The sequence below is a fragment of the Haliotis asinina genome, chromosome 16, assembly GCF_037392515.1.
Source record: "Haliotis asinina isolate JCU_RB_2024 chromosome 16, JCU_Hal_asi_v2, whole genome shotgun sequence".
Taxonomy (NCBI): domain Eukaryota; kingdom Metazoa; phylum Mollusca; class Gastropoda; order Lepetellida; family Haliotidae; genus Haliotis; species Haliotis asinina.
This window is the reverse complement of record NC_090295.1, coordinates 46,062,448-46,087,293: the sequence shown is the minus strand read 5'-3', so window position 1 is coordinate 46,087,293 and position 24,846 is coordinate 46,062,448. Positions and strand designations below refer to the sequence as shown.

Sequence of the window (24,846 nt, the reverse complement as noted above, 5' to 3'; positions counted from 1 at the left end):
TTCACGGCATACAAGCTTATCTTGAGAGAGTTGTACTTCATTATCAGGCTGTTAAGTCAGCTTCAACTAACTCCGCGGGATTTGATTCATCACATCGCCGTCCCAGGTTCGGGGGTCGAAGTTCAAGGCGATGTTAAAAGCAAGCTGTACTCTGTCCGTTATCACTATGTCAGTGATAATGTCTACTCGATTTGCTCACGTCACCTTAGGATATGATCAGACGTAGACGTCTACTATTACGTCTATGACAGCGTTTTCTTGATCATGATTTCAAGACAGGTTTACGACTTTGGACGTCTTGACTCCACACCAGTGGTAGACTCGCTGGTCAATGTTTGGAACTTGCATATTAGAGCCGTCATTCAACAACCATCTTTAGGTTGACACGTCTCTACCAGGATTGAGTGCCTATCTAGTCAAGGAGGTTGCAGCAGGATTCTGGGGGAGTGGAGCTCTATCTCTTCACATCACCCAGTTGAAGATAAAAGCGGTGATGCATGTCTATTATTGGTTGACAGCACCGAGACAAGCTACTGATGATCCATACGGTCAACTCAATAGTAGCCCTCTAGGTAAACAAGGGTCAAGGAGGCCTCGACCTCTACTACACTTGTCGTTTCTACCCTTCGACGTGGTCGAGTCTGATCCTCCATATAAAAGTATCTCACATACCAGGAGCCTGCATCTTCATGGCAGACGCCTTATCTCGCCCCCTACGTCTATCTCCAACAGAGAATATGTTGTGTCGAGAGACGTTTCAAATAATCGGCTTCCAGAGTGGGACCAATTGTTGTACCATCCTCACAATTGGACACTGGACCTGGATCCGTCACGGTTTCATCCGTCACCTGGACCATCTGTGATAGTCTTGAGGGCCAAGGGGTACTCATCTCAAGTGGCGAAATTAATCACCCTGGAGCACAGGGTTTCCACTCAGTCACTTTATGGACCTGCAGGCGTGGGCGATCGACACGATCCTGCGACTGCTTTTGGTCGCACCTTGGTGGCCAGCCAGGCATTGGTTCCCCGACCTGCGTCATCTCGCCAGCGGAGAGTCGTACCAGCTCCCAGATTAGTTACGTCTGCTTCGACATCCGCACAGTCGGCAGCTGCATCCGGACCCACTGAGATTTCATCTTCACAGTTGGGTCATCTGCAGAAGGCAATAAGAGTTAAGGGCTACTCCTCGTGCGCGGCAAGCGTCCTAGCTTGTACGCATCGAATGTCCACTAGGTCCTTATATGACGACAAGTGGCGCTCATTTGAGAGTTTTTGCGCTCAAAGATCGCAAGACCCTATGACAGCTTCTCCACAGTATTTAGCGAACTTCCTCCTGTTCCTGCATAACTGCAAGCATCTTAGAGGCAGTACCTTGGGGACTTATCTGTCGGCTTTGAACTCTATTCGATTAAAGCAGATAAACAAGGCCTGCAAATTGGAGGACCGGAAAGTTAAGCTTCGTCCTCCAGTTTGGGACCTCAACATCGTCCTACAACATCTTAGAGGACCTCCGTATAAGCCTTTAGAGGAAGCCTCCTTCGTGTATTTGTCTCAAAAAAAAAAAAAAAAAAAAGGACGGTCTTCATTCTAGCGTTAGCTACTGCAGATAGAGCTAGTGAAATTCATGCCCTGGACGTCACGCAGGTTCGCTTGGATCAGTCGAGGCATGGACCAGCCCACTTGGGTCTCCTGTGAGATTTTGTGGCCAAGAATCAGCTCCCTGGACAGCCAGACAGGCTGTTCTCCATTCCTCTGTCATCTGCAGTCTTGGGACAACATGACTTGGAGGAGGAGCTGCTGTGTCTCGTTAGAGCCCTCAGATGTTACATCCGGAAGTTTGCTTCTAAGAGACGTTCCCCTAAAAGACTGTTCATCCCGCTTTCGACTACCTGCAAAGGGGAGGTGAACAGGAACACAGTCGCCTTATGGCTTCGATCTACGATCCTGGCGGCTTTTGATGCCAAGCGTCTACCTCATCCGGTGGCGGACAGCCCACACGAGATCAGAGCGCTGGCATCTACCATGGCCCTCCATAGAAATTGCACAGTGCCACAAACTATGGAAGGCTGCTTTTGGAAGTCGTCGTCTACTGCCTTCGCTTCCAACTACCTGAGGGACTTGGCAGTTGAGGACATGGAGGGACTACAGTCTTTCAGTCCGTTGGTGGTTGCCCAGCAACTTACCCGGACGTCCGCCCATTAGGTAATAACACTGTTACTTACCGTTGGTCTTAAGATTAACCTCACCCTCAGGGTGCGTCGGTTTTTCTTTGGAGTTCCCTTGGGTTACTCTTTGTCCTGCTTCCAGGTTTGTCCTGTGACTGTTGGCATTGGTCTCTCAGGTTCTCCTAATGCATGTGCACTGGTTGCTGAGGGATGGTCCTCCGGAGTCCATACCACCATCCATCTGTCGAAGCCATATGCATAAGACCTATGGTAAGGTAAGTTAAAAATTTATTAAAATCTAAATATTTTAGATATTTAAATACTTACCTTACCATAGGGCGGTGACTCCCTCCCAACGCTGGATGCTCCTCCCCACTCTGGACTCTTCGGACCTTCCTGTTGCCAGTAAAAGTGATTTTTGGATTGTTCGCGCTTGCGCGAGTGGGGAGATCACGTCACTTCCGTGACTACATTCGTAGATTACATGAGGTAGCCATCTAGGGAATGGCGAATCAACGACTGTCTGATCTCTTCTAGCGAAGCTTGAGGTAATATGCATAAGACCTATGGTAAGGTAAGTATTTAAATATCTAAAATATTTAGATTTTAATAATTCCCAAGTTTCATTATTATTGCTTGAATGTTTGCTGAAGCATAAGACAATGTGCATTTTCTCAGCCTGAATTAATTTTCCCTTGCAATAACGCGCTTTGCGATATCGCGGATTTGGTTAAACAGTTGGGTAATCCGTGGCTCCCAAAAGTTCATGTCTCATACACATTGCACAATGAGAGCAAAGCAATGACCTAGTAATATGTCTCGGCGTGTTCTCCATATCTAATTGAGGTCGTAAATTAATCCTTTATTGTTAAATAAACATCTACCTCACGTAGCTGTTGCTGGATTATCTGTTGCTTGAGTAAATTAATGAGATCAGCCCTTTGAACTGTCAAAACTAATTTGAACATCAAACATGCCTCGTGTTGTCATTGGAGTAACAACATGGCGGATGCATACTCAGCGTCAACTGGAGTGTAATAATACTGTGCAAAATGTCAAACTTAATTGAACACTTGACTTTCTGCATTGGTAAGTGCAGGACTATGAACCTGTAAATACATGTAAATATACAAAAGTACACATACTTTGATCAGTATTCGTATTTTTATCATGCCATCAAATAAACGTAGTGTTCGTTAAAGTTCATTTCATGTTTTCTCTTCCATCTTGTCACACTGTGGACATTCTCCGGATTTAAGGTGATTATCCAATCACTGCCTTTCTCAACAAAATGATACAATATATTTGATTGGCTAAACTGCTCGCATGCCACTGCCTCTCCATGTGTTCGAGAAGGTGAGTTGACATCGGCATCTGAAAAGAAGGAAGTCACTTCTAACTCCCATACATTTTAATATCTGAACGATTAGTAACAATCATGTATACTGTTACATTATGGAAGAAAGTCTACCGCGCAATCTGAAATTTCCCTCTATTTGGAAAAAAATGACAGCGCCAGTTTGACAGCGCCAGTTTGACAGTGCCAGGTAAAACTACTGACCATATCATACCACATTAGCAGATTTGCATATTAAAGATTGGTTTTACCAAATGAAAACATAGAAAAACTTTTGTAAGTTTTATTTTCTCCGTCACACACTAGTTTCGTAACCATTCACAGATGCAGATACTGTACATTTTGTATATACACACGCACACGTGTACCAAATGCAATGTATATATATGCTCTTGTTGCTGGGTCTTTCACTCGACCTATATTCATGTGAGCAATAACGCAGGTGTCTAGTAACGCAGGGGGTTGTCCATGGACCCTGAGACCTGCGTTATTGTGAGGGACAACTGTATACATGTATGTAGATATGTGTATATAGATGGGTTTATTGTTTATGCAGATGTATATATGTTGATGTGTGTAAACTGTGTGTTTGCGGATGTGTGTTAATGCAGGCAGTGGTTTTCTTTCAGCGACGGAGTTGAAACTACTGCTGGTGGAGAGGTTAGAGCAGCTGGAGAAGAGGCTCATGCCGGCTGACAAGAACACAGCCTTCCTTGACAAACAGGTGAGTTTTCCTTGACACACACATAAGTTTTCCTTGACAAACAGGTCAGTTTTCCTTCCTTTAGAAGCCGATGAGCCTGCCTTGACAAACAGGGTGTTGTCCTTGACAGGCCATGCAGATGAGCTTTCCTTCATTGAGAAGCAGGTGAGTTTTCCTTGACCATCAGCTTAGCCTTCTTTGAGAAACAAGTGAACTTTCCTTGACAGGCATTGAAGCTTTCCCTGAGATACAGATGGGCTTTCCTTGACAATCAGATTAGTTAGCTTTCCTTGATAAGGAGGTGAGCTTTCCTTGACAATCAGATTAGCCTACTTTGAGAAACAAGTGAGATTCCTTGATAAGGAGGTGAGCTTTCCTTGACAATCAGCTTAACCTTCTTTGAGAAATAGATGAACTTTCCTTAAGAAGCAGGTGAGCTGAACTGAACAAGTCAACACACAATCAGAATCTGTCTTAGACTTTGATGAGTGTTATAATGTTGTTTGTTGATCACTGTTCCAGCATGACCTGAACGATGACCATGAGAACACTGAGTGTCGCCTTGTGCAGTACGTGGATCACCTAGCTGGTCGACCATGGCAGAAACTGGAAACCTATCCTAAGGCTGGCCATGGTGGATTGACGTTACTACATCTTGCGGCGGCCCTTGGTTATGCCAAACTCATCAGCTCACTTGTTAGGTGGAGGTGAGTACTGGTGTCCTTGAAGTCCTTGACTCCAGTAGCCTTAACTCAGGTTCCATTAACTTTTGTGTTCATTTCAAATACTGAGACTAAAGATTCAAATTAAATATAACATAGCATGTATTTAAGATCAGTTCTTTGTAATTTCCCTATCTTTTAAGAGACAACTTGAAGATTTAGTGGTTAACAGTGTCTGACTGATGTTACCATAACCTTGGATACAGGTTGTTGCTACTAGCAACTCGTAAGCCTGCCATGATAGAGTGAGGACATAGCTGTTGTATATGTCCCCACATGGTTCTTTGGGTTTTATGCATCTGTCAACAATTTTCAGGCTCTATCATTGTGGCCTTTAAATAATTATGTCTTGATGAAACAAAGTAGTTTTTCATCTTATGAGCAACATGATAGGGTGGAGGGATGATGGGATTGATGGGTGGGATGATGTATGTATATATGGATGAATGGATGGATGATGGGGTGGGTTGATTGATGATGAAGTGGGTGGGTGGATGGATGATGGTGTGAATAGATGATGGGATGTATGATGGGGTGGGTGGATGGATGATAGGATTGATGGATGGATAATGAGGTGGGTTAATAGAAGATGAGGTGGGTGGATGGATGAAAGGATTGATGAATGGATGATAGGATTAATGGATGGATGGTGAGAAGTATGTGGATGGCTGATAGGATTGATGGATGGATGATGAGGTGGATTGATGGATGATAGGATTGATGAATGGATGATAGGATTGATGGATGGATAATGAAGTGGGTGGATGGATGATAGGATTGATGGATGGATGATGAGGTGGGTGAATGGATGATAGGTGTGATGGATGGATGGTTGGTTGGTTGGTTTAATGGATGTTGGATGGATGATGGCATGGTTGTATTGATGGATGGATGGATGGATGATTGGTTGGTTGGTTTTTTAATGGATGCTTGGATAGATAAATGCAGTGTTCATGAAGAGCATCTGACCCTCTGACAAATCTGGCAGATTCACCAGTGGTCAGATAGAAATCTCCAAGCCGTCAGCCCCAATGTCTGACTGAATATTTCACAATGTCTTCGTGTGAAGGTGTTTTTTGCGGCATGTGACACTTGTTTGCTGTTTGGAAATCTTATGTTTGTTATTATATAATGTTCATAATTTCAGTTTCAATTATAAGAAATCTCAAATCTGAAATGTTTGTTTAACTTTATTCTGTGGGTCCTGTGAATTATCAGTGGGTCAGACAGACATCTGAAACTTACAGGACCCAATGTCATGTTACTCTGAAACACCATCGTGAACACTGTAGATGGTTGATGGCTTGGTTGTGAATGGATAATAGGATGGATGGATCCATTCTTAATCTGATCCCCAAACAGATATATTTATAATGTTGCTTTCTCTTTCTTTGACAGATCTGACATCTCTAATTTAGTTTTAGAATATGAAGTTGATGCTCACAGTGTGGACAATCATGCCTGTACACCCTTGGTGAGGAGCTTATTAGTGTAGCATTATCCTGATCATGTCTATTTATCTGCATCTATGTCCAGACTGATATTACTGCCGTAGTCCACAGTAGCTGGGACAATTCCCAAATGAGAATTCCAAATGTCCATGTTCATGTTACTATGGTTGCAACTAATGTGACACCATGTTGGAGGTGATGGATCTTGCACTAATAACCGGACCAGTGAAGAGGAAGCCATAATTAAGACCCCATTTGATTAGAGCAGCTATTGGTCCAAATTTGCCTTCCAGGGCACAGTTTTGAATATAATACCCTGAAATGTCTGTTTGGGTTATCATCTTATTGTAGATCTTTTACATTTTCTACAGAAATCTTTTTCAACTTACCTTTTAAATTGCTTAAATAATAAGCCTTTCATGAAATATGAGCATTGCTGAAAACAGTGGCCTGAAACACTTCTCTTACCTTTGCACTGGTATATTTCAGATGTGGGCATGTGCAAGAGGAAATATTGATGCTTCTTTGACACTGTATCATATCAACACGGGGCCACTCAGCATCTGTAATAAGGATGGAAGTCTCCCACTCACTGTTGCTCGAAGCAAGGGACATCACAACCTTGCCAATCAAATCGAGCAGTTAGAGCAAGCTCGTCTCCAAGCCCCGCCTTCATTTCCCCCTTGCACTTCCACAGGATCATTTGCTGGTGCAACTTCTTCTTTTTCAACTTCGGACTCTATCACAGCCTGTGACATGTCACCAACTCCTTGCCATATCTTCCCCAGTTCTCACAAAAACATTTGTGATGACAAGCAGGAAAATCTTCACATCGACATACCTCCACCCCCTCCCTACCCAGGGGATTCCAAGCTCGTTAGGCGACTCAGTGAACAAGTCATTGGTACATGTCATCGCCAGCTTAGTAAACGCTATTCAGTGGATATATTGCCGAGTGGGGCAACAAACGACCAGACTTCGCCCCAGCATGATGCTTTTCAGAAGCCTATTCGGGAGGCCAATTCTGAGCCCCATCTGTCATTGGTTGGTGATCATCCAATCAGTGCAGTGACGGACTCTGCCTTGTTACCAGTTGCTCAACGTGATCTGGCATCGCCAGATATTCTCATGCAGACCGAGTCTTTGCTCAACACCATAGCGACAGAGTCTGGGAAAGAGACGGATGGTCTCCTCATGCAGATGGATACAGGTCAGTGGAAAAGGAACAATAGGAGACAATACAAAACTACTCTGATAGTAATCACCTTGAAGGTTACTTAGGGATTTTTTTCTGGTTTTGTTTGTTGTTAAATGCCTCTCCAGTGATATTCAAGCTATATATATGGCAGTGGTCTGTCTGGACCATACAATCAAGTGATCATGAACATTGATTCATTGACATAATGAATATTGATCTATGCAGTCATGATATATATAGGCATAATTTAAATCTGCAATTATGGTACTAGTGATGATCAGTGATACTTATAGTATTAATAAAAGATTATTGGTATGTTAGAAAAACTGTGGAAGCATGTAAACTGAAAAACTTGTTAATTATTCATATATGTATGTACACCATATATATCTGTAGATGAGGTGTCATCTGTGCGGAGTGACAGCCCTTTCATTGATGTGGAAAAGATCTCATCTGACGAGGAGGCAGAACACAAAGCAGCTGTTGCAGCTGCTGCTGCCGCCGCCGCCGCTGCTGCAGCATCTGGTGAAGGTAAGTCTACACATACACACTGTTTTAATGAAGTTATGAACCTCTTTTAAGTGGGAGAATGTTATACATTGAAGGAAGAATTAGATTTACTTTGTATGGTTTACGTCTAATTATGCTTGTAGGGTGCCAGAATGCTGTGAATGGCAATGACCTATATCACTTTAAGTTCCCTCCTAGATAAAAATGGCATTCTGTAATGTAGCTGGAAAACATGTCATGGAATATTTCTCACAATGTAAGTCGTACTGGAATTCCTGCAAATTTCTGTGTTTAAAAGAACACATGAGCACAAAAACCTCATGTATTGTACCAAATTATTCCAGGTGGTGATCATGAAGGCAAGAACCAAATGGTTACCCTTGCCAACCAAATCATCGCAGCCATGCCAGAACGTATCAAGCTGTCTCCAGCCAAGGAGGAGGAGGGTGGGGTGAGCAGTCGAGCGAGGAGCGAGTCGTACAGCTCGGCCCCGTCTCAAGGCTCCCCTCCAACCTCATCATTTGGGGATGATTCTGGAATCTCAACACCCATGACTGATAGTCTGGCCTTTGATGAATACAGGTAGGGGGTTCAATATTTGCCGGTCTGTTTAAATTCTTGTCACTTTAGGGATTTTTTGTATAGCAGATGTATGAGCTTTAATGATGCTAAAGGGGAAGGAAGTCACATGACAGATATATTGACTAAATTGTTACTTCTGTAATGCCAAATCACTTTTTCAACTTTGACTTTGTGAATATTTTGGTATGCCAGATGCACTGACTTGATATATTATGCCAAAATGAATGAAACTCATTCCTGACACACAGATTTGATCTTGCTTGAATGAACCAAGATAAAGCTCCCTCTCCAATATCTGTGTATGTTTATGTGTTACAGGTACACAGATCTAGGCACACCTGCCTCCTCCCTGAGCCCAGACTCCACATGTTTGCCTAGCCCTTACAGCCCCTACAGTTCCTACAGCTTCACCCTAGACTCCCCTCCCCCAACTACTGCTGACTTCACTGAGTACTTCAACGCGCCTGCCACGTACATGGAGAAGGACTTTTCACAACTCACACTATCAGGTTTGTGTTTCTGCAGTTGCCAGATGTTCCTCCCCCATGTTTGTGTCTCCATAGAGTCTGAGGAAGGGTCCAACACTGTCCCCCATGTCTGTATCTCATGGAGATTCTAAGGAAGGGTCCAACACTGTCCCCCATGTCTGTATCTCATGGAGATTCTAAGGAAGGGTCCATCACTGTCCCTCATGTTTGTGTCTCCATAGAGTCTGAGGAAGGGTAGGTCAAGGAAGGATCCAACACTGTCCCCCATGTCTGTATCTCATGGAGATTCTAAGGAAGGGTCCATCACTGTCCCTCATGTTTGTGTCTCCATAGAGTCTGAGGAAGGGTAGGTCAAGGAAGGATCCAACACTGTCCCCCAAGTCTGTATCTCATGGAGATTCTAAGGAAGGGTCCATCACTGTCCCTCATGTTTGTGTCTCCATAGAGTCTGAGGAAGGGTAGGTCAAGGAAGGATCCAACACTGTCCCCCATGTCTGTATCTCATGGAGATTCTAAGGAAGGGTCCAACACTGTCCCCCATGTCTGTATTTCATGGAGATTCTAAGGAAGGGTCCAACACTGTCCCTCATGTGTGTATCTCATGGAGATTCTAAGGAAGGATCCAACACTGTCCCCCATGTCTGTATCTCATGGAGATTCTGAGGAAGTATCCAACACTTTCCCCCATGTCTGTATCTCATGGAGATTCTAAGGAAGAATCCAACACTGTCCCTCATATGTGTATCTCATGGAGATTCTAAGGAAGGATCAACACTGTCCCCCATGTCTGTATCTCATGGAGATTCTAAGGAAGGGTCCAACACTGTCCCCCATGTCTGTATCTCATGGAGATTCTAAGGAAGGATCCAACACTGTCCCTCATTTGTGTATCTCATGGAGATTCTAAGGAAGGATCCAACACTGTCCCTCATGTTTGTGTCTCATGGAGATTCTAAGGAAGGATCCAACACTGTCCCTCATGTTTGTGTCTCATGGAGATTCTAAGGAAGGGTCCAACACTGTCCCTCATGTTTGTGTCTCCATAGAGTCTGAGGAAGGGTAGGTCAAGGAAGGATCCAACACTGTCCCCCATGTCTGTATCTCATGGAGATTCGAAGGCTCGGTCCAACACTGTCCCTCATGTGTGTATCTCCATGGAGATTCCAACTAAGGGTACAACACTGTTCCCCATGTTTGTATTGATGTGTAGATTCATCAGAGGGCTCTGCCACCTATGTTTTTGTCTGTGGAAATTCCAGGGCAGTGTGTGTCAGCAGCATCCTGTGTTTGCTAGGAAGACGTAATAAATGAGTATTGGAATGTTGTGATGTACCCTGATGGTTCTCAAAAAGTTGCTCTGATGAAGTTGGAGTTAAAGCTACTGCATTGCTAAGTTCTTCTTGAACCACTTTGCATGCATCCTCTCTTTTCAGATCAGGAACAAAGGAAGCTATACGAGGCTGCCAAGGTGATCCAGAATGCATACCGACTGTATCGGGATAAACAACAACTGCAGCAGCAGCGTCAGAAGGAGATAGAAGCCGCCATCTTGATCCAGAGCTACTATAGGCGATACAAACAGGTACTGTCTAACTCCTGGCACAATGTATCACTTTGCACTGATGAATTTGTCAGCTGTAGTCAAGGTAGTTAACACTCTTGCATTAGGAGCAATACCAGATACTGTTATAAACTACCCACTTGTACATACACGCACATGAACACATATACACACCCTGGCCCACCCACTAACTCACATGCACACACCCACTAACTCACATGCACACACCCACTCACTCACATGCACACACCCTATTGTTCACCCACCGACATAACCACTCTTTTTACTGTATATTTCAGTACGCATACTTCAAGAAGATGACCCAGGCAGCAGTGTTGATCCAGAATCAGTTCAGAAGTTATTACGCACAGAAACGTCTCAAAAAGAACCGAGATCCTGCGGCTGGCCTGCAGCGACAAGGCCCGGAGAGACTGAAGAAGGGTCGCAACCAGTCTGTCATCATCCAGCAGAGATACAGGTGTGTCTTTACTGCTAGCAAGAAGTCCTATTGATCTAAGGTTTCCTGTGAACAGTTGTGTTTTTTCACAGAGCCAGGATCTGCTGTTCAAGGCCTTGAATCACAAGCCAGAATCATATAGGATCCTCTTTCTGTCAGCACCAACCAGAAGCTTGTGGGTTTCAACATAGTCTGAAGGGGCAGTGGGGTAGCCGAGTGGTTAATGCAATGGCTTGTCACACCCAGGTTTGAATTGCCACGTGGGTACAATGTGTGAAGTCCATTTATGGTGTCCCCTGCTATGATGTCGATGTAATAAAACTAGTCAGCATGAATTTCCCCAGTATGCGGACTTATCACAATGTAACTGGAATACTACAAGAAACATTCATCACAACTCCCTGTCCTGAATAATTATGAATTGATATTGAATAAAAAACCAGTTACCATTACCATTTAGTAAAACTCTGAACAGAGAAGAATTGACTGGGTTGTGTGTGACTGTCATTACCTTGGTTAGGGAGTGTATATTGCTGCATCAGCAATAATGATGGTGTGTTGTTTCAGGTCTCACTATCAGAGGAAGACAGAGAAGGAGGGTCGACAGCTGTCTGCTGATGCAGCAGATAGGTATGTAGATTGCATAGCCCCTTTTAGTCATCAGAATGGAGTGGACCCTTTACCAACGTAACATATCCCCTGAGCTTAATGTATTTGCTGTTATTAGTGCTGTGGGTGATTTGGTAATGGAGACCGGGATGCTTATTAAGACAACATAATAGGTCAAAATTAATTTCAATGTTCAAGCAGTAGTGTACAAACTGTTTTCATATGTGAATTAAAGATAGACTTTTTTTTATGAAATACACCTTGCAATCATATCTGCTACCCTGCTGTTTTAAGTAAAATATGTCATGTACAAAGGAAAATATGGACAGCCAATTTTGGTATTATTTTTTTGAAGGGCCTGCACATTTAGGGGTAATTGACTTATTTTTTTAAGATAATTGAAATCATATATATCATTAAGTTTTTGTTTTGTCTTTTATAATGTATAAGTAGGCACAAAATGTATGTTCACAGACCCAGGTTAATGTTTATTTGTAGGCTTGGTGGGACACAATTTGAAGTTACAAATTCAGTATTGTAGTAATTGTAGTAATCATTATTGCAGAAAGGCCGTTGATTACGGAGATACAGTGTATAAATCAGTCTCATAAAAATCTGCCTTCTACTATCCTACAACACCAGTATGGTGGTGACCACAGATCTTCATACAGACTGTCCTTGCAAGTTACAGATCAGTTTTATTGATGATATAGTGATCAGGACCTCCTTTCATGAAACAACATTAACTAATGTTAACTTTGACTCCCATTCTTTGTGAAAGGGTACCCCGGGTGCCGTTGTATGAAACAATCTTGGCACTAAGTCTTTGTTAAGGTATGGAAGGTGCAGTCAACTTAAAGCAAGATTGTTTTGTTCATAGGCACCCTGGTCTGAATAAGAGTCTGAGCTTATTGAAATATCACAAGTATGTGCACATAAATGCTTAAAGTCATCACATGGTCAGGTTCCCTGACTAAGTTGACAACTAGCATCATATCCCAAATGTGCAGATCAATGCTCATGCTGTTGATCACTCAGTTATGTACAGATCGCCACCATTCAGCTTTAATATTGCTGAATATGACGTTAAACCAACCAAACAACTTGCTTACCACAACTTGTTTCCTTACAATGTGCTTTTTTGTATATTTTGATAATTATGATCTTGCTGTTGCGAACAATGAATTTATATCTGGCGTCCAGTGATTATGACCCATTGAAATCTGAAGCTGTAACACATGTTTGAGTTAACCATGTTTTACAATGTATCTGTTTCCTTCACTTCATGCTAACAGAGATATATGGCAGCTTGTGCATGCAATTAGGGTAGGTAACAGGTGTGCCTAGATGTCATTAAATGATGCCTGCTAGTTCTGGCTGGTGTGCATTTCACGAGTTGTTTGATGTGGTTTTGTGAACAGTATTGTGCTCTTTAATTTCCTGTCCTTATTTTTGGTGCATACCATGCCATGAATATCTACATGTTAGTCTATTGCATAGTTTAAGCATTTCTGGAGCATTAAGCCATTGCAAAATTAATGATTGCTCGGATCATTGTTTTGAATGGCATATTACCAAATCAGTGGGATATTTTATGTTTTATTTTATTTCTTCAAACCTTGGTTCAGTGGTGAAAATAGACTTAAATGTATAGTTAGACCTCAAATGCAACTGAAGTTTTATTTGAGTTGGATGTAATAATTATTAAAGAAATTCACAATTTTTAGCCTAGGACATTTTTTACCATGACTCACTTGCCAGTGATGAATTCCAATTTGTTCAAAAGTATTTTAACTCCAATTTTCAATATAGCTGTGTTGTCAACCTTGTCTTTCATGCTGCCATTTTTTTATTTTTTTAAATGTAAAGAAATTTGGTATAGATTGAACATATATGTTCTATATGTTCTGGTTGATATTTGCTATATTTTTGCCATGTTTTGACCATGTTCCGGAAATATTGAAATATCACAACAGGCATTTTTGGCAGAGGAAGTTGGGTTTCTAGCATGTACATTTCTCTTCATGATGACATCATATCAAACATTTTTATCTCCCCGGGGATATAGTTAACCCTTCATTTGTCCATCCATCCATCTGTAATCATTTTGTTTCCAGAGCATAATTAAAAAAACGTTCAATATTTTTACACCCAAATTAGTACATATAATAAATGGAACCTATGGTTGTGCCTTTTGCTATATACAGATTTTATTTTTTATATTTTTGTTTTCCATGAAATGTTTTGGTCTAATCAAGTAGGAGGGATGGGCATTGTTTCCAAAGCGTAACTCAAAAAAATTTTCTGCAAGATTTGGTAGATGTGTGTGGCAGACCCCAAAATGGTGCCTTTTGCTATGTACAGGTTTTTGTGATTTATTGTTTTCTCGGTTTCCATGGAAATGTGACCAGTGAAGGTCCTGGGGTAGAATAGGCCTTTAGCAACCCATGCTTGCCATAAGGGGCGACTATGCTTGTCGTAAGAGGCAACTGACAGGATCCGGTGGTGAGGCTCGCTGACTTGGTTGACGTCAACATGTCATCGGTTTCCAATTGTGCAGATTGATGCTCATGTTGTTGATCACTGGATTGTCTTGTCCAGACTCGCGTATTTACAGACCGCCGCCATATAGCTGGAATATTGCTGAGTGTGGCGTGAAACTAAACTCACTCACTCACCCATGGAAACATTTCGGACTTTTCCACTAAAAGTGAGAGGTGTGTTTTATTTCTGGAACAGAAGTCAAAAACTTTGTAATATCTGTCAGTAAAACCTGGTAGATATGTGTGGCAGACCCCAAAGTGGTGCCTTTTGCTATTTACAGGTTTTTGTGATTTATTATTTTCTCGGGTTCTATGAACACGTTTCGGACTTAGTCTCAAAATAGAGGGATGGGCTTTGTTTCCGGAGCAGAACTCAAAACCGTTCTATATTTTTCTGCAAAACTTGGTGGATATATCAGTCAGAACCTAAAGTGGTGCCTTTTGCTATGTACAGGTTTTTGTGATTTATTATTTTCTCGGTTTTCATGGAAATGTTTCTGACTTAGTCTCAAAATAAAGGGATTGGCTTTGTTTCCGGAGCACAACTCGAAAACCATTTGATATCTTTCAACAGATCTTGGCAGATATATAAGGCAGATCTTGAAGTATTGCCTTTTGCTGTTTACAGATATGTGGCATTTATATTTTTCATGATTTCCATGGAAACCATTCAAACCTAGTCTAAAAAAACATCAAGGAATATGGGGGGGGGGGGGGGGTGATTGCTGAGAATATGTCATCTTCTGATGACTTGTGTCAGTTTTCTCGGTTTCCATGGAAATGATTTGGACTTCGTCTCAAAAGGGAGGGATAGGTTTCTTCATTTTCAGGAAATCTAGACTTGCCACATTTTCTAGACTTGTGTGGGCTTTCTTGGATATATATACTTCAGGGTCTGTACGACAGACTAGATTTTTCCCTGTTTCCATGGAAATGTTTCGGAGTTAATTTTTAAAGGCAGGGAAGGGCTTTGTTTCCAGAGCACAACTCAAACTCTCTAATATCTTTCAGCAAAACTTGGCAGACATGTGATGCAGACCTCAAAGTGGTGCCTTTTGCTATTTACAGATTTTGGTGATTTATCATTTTCTGAGTTTCCATGGAAACAATTTGGTCTTGGTCTCAAAAGGGAGGGATGGGCTTCATTGCTAGAGCAGAACTTGAAAACCATTTGATATCTTTCAACAGGTCTTGGCAGATATATGAGACAGATCTTTAAGTGGTGCCTTTTGCTGTTTACAGATATATGGCATTTATAATTTTCATGATTTCTTTAAGAAAACATCTAGTCACTCTCAGATGATTTGTCCTTTCTAATATGTGGGGGGATAAGTCATCTTTTGATGTCACTTGTTTACAGTTGGTCATTGAAGTACTAGTGATTGTACTTTTTCTCATACTTTTAGCATTTATGACAGAGAGAAACAGTTGGTGATTTTAATTCCCATCAGTGTGATTATTAGGTTTAATGGTATTTGGATGATGTAATTTTTTTACCCAGCTCTCAGATTTGGTGGATTCGAATTAATGTGAGTGGTAAAAAGCTCTTTGTTTGGAGAAACTGACTCAAGTCACATAAAATTCTCAGGATTAGCGAGGGTCTATTCCAAATATTCAACAATGCGATGATTGAAAACCTATCTGAGAAATGTGAAATAATGCAGATATGTTTGGTTTTAGAAAATGTGTATCTTATGCCAGAAACATGTTTTTCATGGTTTGTTATGTTCTGTGTTTGACTAAATGAATGTCCTGTGTTTGTGATTGAGAATCTTCTACATTTACATGTTGCACCTGCACCGTGAGTCTCAACACATTACAGAGATGCCAGCCATTATGCTGGATTAATGATATTTGCCACAAATTTTTACCAAGTTCAAAGGGGCATACTTTAAAACATTGCAGGTATTTTTATTTGTTATCTACCCACCTCAGACACTGCCACGTGTATGATCAAGTTATATCACATTACAATTAGTCTTCACTTTGGTTTACAGATTTTGGTGAATTTGTTTGATAATATGCAGTGTTTCAATTTCATGAGAATGGAGCAATGACTTTATACCCATTTAACCAGAATACTCTTAATTACTTCAGGTAGTGGGTGGCATCTCTGCATTTTGTGGAACTTAATTGTATGATGTGACTGAATCGTTTTGTTGTCTTGTGAATCTGGCATGCTGTGATTGGTGCTTTCAGAGATCCAACCATCGCATCGATGCTAATGAGATAAAGGTACATCCTGCATATAAAATATGTAGCTCAGCTTGTTTCACGCCTTTCTGCTAATTTAGATCTCTTTAGCCTGGTACTAATATTTCCCTTATAATGTCTATACTTTTGGATAAACCACCAGCAGTTTTTGCTGGTCATAAGAGCCTCCTTTATACATGGGAGAGAAGCTTGGTGATTTAGCTGATAGCATGGTGACATACATAAACTGCATGGAGCATTCATATTTGAAGTAACTGGATTATATGGGCCAGACTTTCTTATTAACTGTGAAGATCTGGGTTAAAATAATCTTCAGTATTCTATGGTTGTCCTAAGAGGCTACTGTTGGAATCAGGTGGTGAGACTCACTTACTTGGTTGGCATGTGTCATCTGTACCCAGTCGCGCAGATTGATGCTGATGCTGTTGATCACTGCATTTATGGTCTAGACTAAAATATTTACGGACAGTCATCATATACCTTGAATATTTCTGAGTGAAGCATTATACTAAACTCACACACTCACTGTTATTTACAGACAGTCATCATATAGCTGGAATATTTCTGAGTGAAGCATTATACTAAACTCACACACTCACTTTCTTTTGTCAGTGCTATCATCAGAGCTGAAATATTGCATTGCAGAGCTGAAGAATAATTTATATTTAAAGGGACACTTCTCAAGTTCCTCACAAATATGATTCAGATGATTCAGAATCCACTTTGTCAACTTGAATTTTATGATGGAAGTGAAACAACAACAATAATAGAACTATGCATGAAAATGGACAATAGATCTTTCAGCAGAGTACTCCTTTAAGCCAGTGACCTTAACCAATATATAGGGTGAAGTGTATGGAGAACCCTGCTGATGGGGTGTTGTAATCTCAGATTTATCAACAGTCATCAGATTATGATGTTTGGTTTGTCAGTACAATATCAATGATTCTGGCTTACACTTAAGGAGTCGTCGCGCTGAAGACACAGGTTCAGTTCCCCACATGGGCACAATGTGTGCAGCTGATGTCTGGTGTCCTCTGCTTTGATATTGCAGGAATATTGCTAAAAGTGATGTAATACCATACTCGCTCACTCATTGAGATAGGGTTTATTTCCCCACTGCCACACAATATAGGAAGCCCCATTCTTTTGTTCAAAAGTGGTTATTTGATCCTCGATTGATTGTGATAGTGTGAATCCTTCCTCACTCTCTAAATCTATGAAGGATGTTGAACGTATACTGTATACCATCATATAATCTCAAATACTATTCTCTCCCCATCTTTATTCCAGGTGGAAAAGCAATAATCCACTAATAACATTACGTCTTAAATTTCTTAGAGTTATGACTAGTAAATTAATTCTCTTTTACATGTTGTAGACTGAATGATGCTTACACCCTGAGTCTGAACTGATTTCCAATGCCATGTTCATGTTATTGCATTCATCTATTAGATGCCAATATGCAATGACATGCAAATTGTTTCCTACACATCTGTTAGAGGCAGGAATCTTTTCTGTTAAGTGCTGCTTTTAGGTAGTTCATCAGTCCTCCTCTATATAGCAAGAATATTGCTGAGTGCAGCTTTAAACAAGAAACTGACCAGCCTCACAGAATCAACATGTCTACTTCCAGACAAACAGCACATTTGCAGGAAATGGTTGTTATTATGTTAGACGAAGGAATCTATTCAATTTATGCTTGTTCAGAAGGAGAACTTTACCATATTGAGTCCCAAAGTCTCCTGTCCGATCATAAGCAAATATCACTTTCATGGCCTCATTCAAAGACTACCACAAGACATAGGGCAGATATTACTGAATGTAACCTTGTGTGCCAAATCAAGTTCTCTAATTAATGTACCCTGTGTCACACTGTGTAACATGAACGTTATCTGCACCACCTTGAGCTTTTTCAGTCTTCTCTTTTGTGTTGCGTATAGGTAAATCTTTAGCTTAATCACTACAACTTTAGAATATGTTTTGTACACTACAACTGTTAAAGTATCCATTTCATGTCTGTGTTAAAAGACAGTGAAAATAGGAATCTGTTGGTATTACTCACTCGGAGGATTATCATGACTCTCTTGAAGATCTACCTGTTTATCACTGAAGTCAGGTGTTGCCGACCTGTGAAGGTCCCGGGGTAGAATAAGCCTTCAGCAATCCATGCTTGCCATAAAAGGCAACTATGCTTGTCGTAAGAGGCAATTAACGTGATTGGGTGGTGAGGCTCGCTGACTTGGTTGACACACGTCATCGGTTCCCAATTGCGTAGATTGATGCTCATAGTGCTGATCACTGGATTGTCTGGTCCAGACTCGATTATTTACAGACCGCCGTCATATAGCTGGAATATTGCTGAGTATGGCATAAATCTAAACTCCCTTACTCACTTGAAGTTCTCCAGCTACCTGTACCACCCTGATATCTTAGCACTGTGACTGCTTTACGTTTGTGGGTAGCCTAGTGATTAAAATGTTTGCTTGTCACACTGAAGACCTGGGTTTGATTCCCCAGTCTGTGATCTGGTGTCCCCTGCCGTGATATTGCTGGAATATTGCTCAGTGTGGCATAAAACTAAACTCTCTCAGTCACTTGTGATTGTTTAGCTCTAAGATCACTGTGTTGAATGGTCTTCTGAAGAGTTTAGCATATAATTTCTGAATTGGATTGTTTACTTAGTCAATTGATATTAATTTATGAAAAAAAATAAAGAAATATCAGCTATTTTGTAAGAAAAGTATGACGCGTGAATAAATTCTCTATTTTGTCATATTTATAAATATCTATTTTTAATAAATTTTAGTGTATATATCTTGCAGTGCAACCTATTAAACCAAGAGACTTCCTGATTCAGTTAGTCAGTAATGACTTCATTCACTAACCACAGATTCTCTACCTCTCTTGCAGCTCCCCACCCCCCGAGCAAAGCAGCACATCCAGAGACGGAACCCCACCAGTCGATGCTGAGCCAGAAATCCCCTACCCTGAGGAAGAGGATGAGTGAACCACCATCAGGGACAGACACGCCCACTCACTGCTGGACCTGTGCCTAGGCATGGCTGTTCATCATGGTGGCATTCATGGGAGGACATACTTCTGTCTAAACCAAAATCCCCATTTCATGCTGTGTTCAAAGGGAGAGAACTGCTTAGGTAGCTATGGTCGCCAGAGGAACTGTCAAGGAACAAATTGTTGTTGAGATATGTCATGCGTTGACATGCCTCTGCAATCTTGGTTGGGACAAGATATTAAAGGGTGTGTATTGTTTGTATGTGCGTTGAAATACTGTGTTGTGAACAAGCTGTGGAAATAGGCTTGCTGTGAAATACCCACAATTTCAACCCTTTGCTGTTTCAAGTTTGTCAGTGGCTCATTATGGACTTTCAAGGTATGATAAGTCACTAAAAGCTGCCGACTGTCTTGAATATATAATTTTATCCTTTATTGTCACAAATAATATACCAGTCTACATACAAATGTTACTAATTTTTTGTACACAAATAAGGGAATGGTCTTTATTTAGCCTCACATTGTCCGTCAGTTGGTATGGAGTCGTATTTAGGAGGTTGTATCTGTCAAATCAAGAAGGTGGTATTTAAAAAAATTGAAATAGAAAGGAATAGAATTATTAACTGAGTTTCAGAATCATGTCTTGATTCTACTGTAGACAATTTATATAGTCTAGCATTGATGTCCTTCACTGTGAAATTTAAGAAAATAGATATTTGAGAAATTTGGCAGCTATGGTGACAGATCACACCAGTTACACTGTGGTTATCAGAACCCATGCTGTGAATATGTCTTTTATTCTTCCTATGTTGAAAAAATGCAGTTGATTGAATATGGACATGCCCATCCTGCAGTGAGTTCTCCTCATAGTGACCCCATCTTCTCCTCGAAGGTGCCCCAACCACTTCTCTACATCTGTGTTGAATGTCTCTCTAAGCTGCACTTCACAGACACTGCTCAACACTGGACTAACTGTTTCCTATACTTGGCTCATCAACATTTTCAACAGCAACTGGTTTCACTCAGCAGAGAATCAGTGGATATGGTCTAAATGTCTCTAATGCATTTACATGACCATGTTAGCAGTTTGACAAGTTGACATGTATACTTATGACAATGGAAGTATATATATGATAATATTGTTATGTAGAAACATTAATTATCGCCTGTTCATAAAAAGTATATTTTCCAGTTTGGTATTATTTCTTATGTCAGAAAAATTTGATAATTATCAGTATATTAGAATTGATGGAAGGAAATATTTCATGAAACTGTCAGTGAACTGAGACTTTAAGTCGTATATATGTGAATATGGGTGCATTTGAAACTCCAGTAACACAGCACATATCTGAGTCATGTGCATAAGAATGTTAGTCCGTGATCAGGAGAGTATTTCAAAAAGTTTCAGATAGACATTATACAAGTCTCAAGGACCAAAATATGAGGACATATGTTGTGTTGTACTAATTTATTACTCGAATCTGATGGATGATGTAGGATGAGGTTACTTACGGCTCACTAGAAAAGGGAAATTGTAGGATTCTTTAAATACACAGGCTCCTACTACTGGCATCTAGATTCCAAACTGAAAGTGCTTTATGGTTCAACTTCTTTATCATACAAGGTCACAATTTTTCGAGACAGTCCCTAGTCTCTTCTTCAGTTGGAGTGCTTCACCTGAAGAAGAGACTAGGAACTGTCTCGAAACGTTGTGACCTTGTATAATAAAGATGTTGAACCACAAAGCATTTTCAGTTTGATTCCACCAACTTCTAAATGCCTTTGAAACAACTCAGCTAGATTCCAATTAAACCAGTAGTTTTAATGATTATATGATCAAGAATGTAAGTATGGCTTAGTGTCATTGAACATATTTTCTTCAAGACAAAATAACCTAGTCCATGTACCAAGAAAATTTCTTTTGCCATTAAAGAACATGAGCTTGGTTCAGGGACTTGCTCAGCATAATAATGGGAAAACCTACCCCCTACTGTCAAGTTTCTTGACATAATTTTTCGCTTTACCCATAGTGGAAGTCAAGTTATGGATCGATGTGTGTATAATTAAGGTTATCGTTTATTCACCTGAGATCTGACCTAAATGTTTTGCTACTCTCTCAAATTTTGTTTATCCTGTGAGCCCAGAATGACTTATCTTACGTTATCCTTTGGTTTATAATCCATTGCACAATACTTGTCAGTCTTCAGCATCTTTGTGGTTATCAAATTACTGCCTTTACCACTTGTTATAACCTGGAAATATTGCATGGTATTACCTGAAGCAGTGTTCCCAACCAACATGAGGTAAGGTCAAGGTCAAATGGTTGATTAATGGTTGATCAATATTTGTGGTTGGATACAGTCAGCCAGACTGATCAGAGGAGATTGAAGAGACATGCTGAGACAAATAGGTCAAACATCAGAGAGTGGCGATTGTTCAAACTTACAAGGCCTGAACCAGTTCACTGGTAGTAACTGAAGACATTTTGGTTGAACATTAAGCTGATACACGCTCATGTCGAGTCAGCTGTTGATGGCTCACAGACTAACTGTGATGATGCATTGTGAGCATTGTCTGTTTTCTATTTCTGTGATAATTCCTCATGTCCTACTTACGCTGTTAAACTGGTCTTTCATTTCTCCACTTGTTGATGACATCAGTCTAGGTATATACTTGCATGTTACTTAACTGTTAATATACTAGCAACCATCTTGTTATGTTTGTGACCAAACTGTACAGCCAAACTGTACAGCCAGCCTTTAAAATTATTCTGATTAATCCAATTTTCTAGTTAATGCAAGAAATATGCATGTTGAAATATTCATATTTTAAGGTCAACTTTGCACATAGATATTAGGAGCCCACACAAAGTATGTGGCCACAAGATATATCTTGAGCATGTCATGTAAGGAAAATAGCAACTTTCACTTCTAACCTTTTAATGCTTATATATAAAGCAAACATAATATTTGGATTAGAAATTCAGTTATATTTTATGTTTCCAGTGCATTTTTTTTCAGTGATTAAATGTTTAAGTCATATGAATTCATTGAAGAAGCACAAGTAGCTTGCTCTTTGCCCATACTGCCGCCATATAGCTGGAATATTGCCGAGTGCGGTGTAAAACTTATCCATGGGCTTATCAGCAGTCTTTAACTGATTGACTTAGACAACAGAAAGTATCATGAGACTGGGTGGAGCGGAAGTACTGTATCGTGTTGATGATAGTCAGTTTGAGTACTGCCCAACATGAGAACCTTGAAAACATCCCTCTCCAGTATGAAGGATATAGCCAAATATTCCTTCATATATAATATTACCATTAATGCAGCCTTTATTGAATTTATAGTTTTGTTTGATTCTAATCACTACCCATTTGACATGAATTCATTTTATGAGAGAAATAGTTTTAAAACTGCTAGTTTTACCAATGAACAAATAAATGCTTGTTTATACAGAATATTCTGTTGGTAGAAATTATGCCTGCCTGTTACTGAATGTCTTATACAAGAACCTTATATGACAGTGAGATGAGTGTTCATTGTGGTGAGTCACCAGCATTAAGACTAAGTGCTCAGATTCAAAAATTGCCATTGTATGGAGGAAAGAATTTCTTGTTTTATTAAATCTAGATTTTTATATTTGGAGAATTTTTTTCCCATCTTCATCATTTGAATGTTGAATTAAATCAAGTCTCTCTTGTCGTGTGTAGTGATGTATAGAGAACATTGAATCTTTACTGTGATTTAATGGAACAAAGATAGTAAGGCTGTTATTGAAAGCATGTCTTCCAATTATGGCACTGGGTCTTGTGTGTGCACTGATACTGTAGATTAGGTCTGAAAAGATCATATTTTTTGTCCATTTTTTAATACATAATAATGTGTATTGGATGATGGAATTTTGTCAGTGGTATCACCATAGATCTATCAAGCTATTCCCATACTTATATACACAAAAACTTTCTTCTTCTAAGACAAATACAAAACACCCATGACATTCCTGCTTGGTAGTGTAAGACATTAGTTTATTGTTGGTCAGGTTTTAATGCATGATTTTAATGGTTTTGAGACACATTGCTCCAACATCATGTCCCTTTTAGTGCTCGTGTTACATGTCCACGCTTTCAGGGCAGATGGTCACTTGTCCTTCAGTTTAACATGTCTTTCTTACACTGAAGCCCTTTAATGTACTGATAATTCTCCCACTCGAGTGTTGGCTTGTTAAACGATTATTATTTGAAAAAGGAAGTCAAAATACATGAAGGTCTGTAGTCACAGGATAAGGAACAGATCCTTCACTAATGGTATTTACTAATTTGTCAATTTTGATACTTCCCTGTATAAAACCTCACCCTCTACACCTCATCTGCTGTCACTGTTATCTCAACTCTCTTTCACAGACGCCATCTACTTCCTGCAGTAGCCTCATTCTGGACAACCACAAAGCAGGAAGTGATGCTCTGTTTTGCTCGTTGAGCCTCAGCAGGGTGTTTGCGCGATCATAATGTACTTAGTTCTTCCCAGGGTCCTAAGTTTAAAGCTTGCATGTAAATCAACATTGTTTGTTTGTATCATTTGGGTTTTTTGTTTTTGTTTTCAACATTGTGCACCCCTATTGATGCCTTTGTGAAATGTTTTATTTATTGATGACACTATTGTTACTGTGATATGTATTTATGTTATGACCTAGTTGTGCTTTTAGTTTTCAGTTAACCAGAGTAGATTCTGTTGGTGCAGATCAATGACTTTGAATACTTTAGAATTGTCAAACCATTTACATCAGTATATCAAACAGCATTGGCTTGACATTCAATGATATATATCTAGTATATGATTTCTATAAACTCGTATTCATTGACCAAATATTCATACTTTGTAGTTCTCTGTGTACTACTGTTATATAATTACTTAATATGGATGGTCTTGGTGTACACGTACAGGCGATATCATTCTCTTCCCACAGAGGTTACTCCTGTCATATCTTCCTACATAACCTCTGTTCTAATACGGCCCTTTCATGGTGCGAGTGTTCAAGAGTCGCGACAGGAGGTGTTCATATTTAGTTGTGCAGTCAGAGACATTGCTTCAAGAGTGATCATTAACAAGATCTTGGTAATTTCTGAATGCATCGGGAAAATTTGCCACTACCAGTGTTTGTTTCTACAAACACATCATGGCGATTGATCCCTGCACTCTCTATTGCCAGTTTCTGATTTTCAGTTAAACATGAAATACAGAATCTTTCCTTCGCACGTTGATGAACCAACTC

At 40.2% G+C, this 24,846-nt stretch overlaps 1 protein-coding gene across 2 annotated transcripts in view; it reads left to right on the top strand.

Moving 5' to 3' along the window:
• Positions 1 to 20,170, top strand: part of LOC137267564 (calmodulin-binding transcription activator 2-like) — a 45,167-nt gene extending 24,997 nt beyond the window's left edge. Inside the window, exons 13-24 of one of the 2 annotated variants that reach the window (XM_067802046.1) lie at positions 4,152 to 4,246; positions 4,748 to 4,932; positions 6,346 to 6,421; positions 6,888 to 7,608; positions 7,993 to 8,127; positions 8,451 to 8,688; positions 9,007 to 9,197; positions 10,610 to 10,758; positions 11,037 to 11,215; positions 11,762 to 11,824; positions 16,546 to 16,581; positions 19,474 to 20,170. In XM_067802046.1, coding sequence (XP_067658147.1) covers positions 4,152 to 4,246; positions 4,748 to 4,932; positions 6,346 to 6,421; positions 6,888 to 7,608; positions 7,993 to 8,127; positions 8,451 to 8,688; positions 9,007 to 9,197; positions 10,610 to 10,758; positions 11,037 to 11,215; positions 11,762 to 11,824; positions 16,546 to 16,579 — 2,066 coding nt within the window. In that variant the 3' untranslated portion in view covers positions 16,580 to 16,581; positions 19,474 to 20,170. The remainder of the gene's footprint in view (positions 1 to 4,151; positions 4,247 to 4,747; positions 4,933 to 6,345; positions 6,422 to 6,887; positions 7,609 to 7,992; positions 8,128 to 8,450; positions 8,689 to 9,006; positions 9,198 to 10,609; positions 10,759 to 11,036; positions 11,216 to 11,761; positions 11,825 to 16,545; positions 16,582 to 19,473) is intronic. The other variant, XM_067802045.1, reaches the window with a different exon arrangement.
• The last annotated feature ends 4,676 nt before the right edge of the window (positions 20,171 to 24,846 follow it).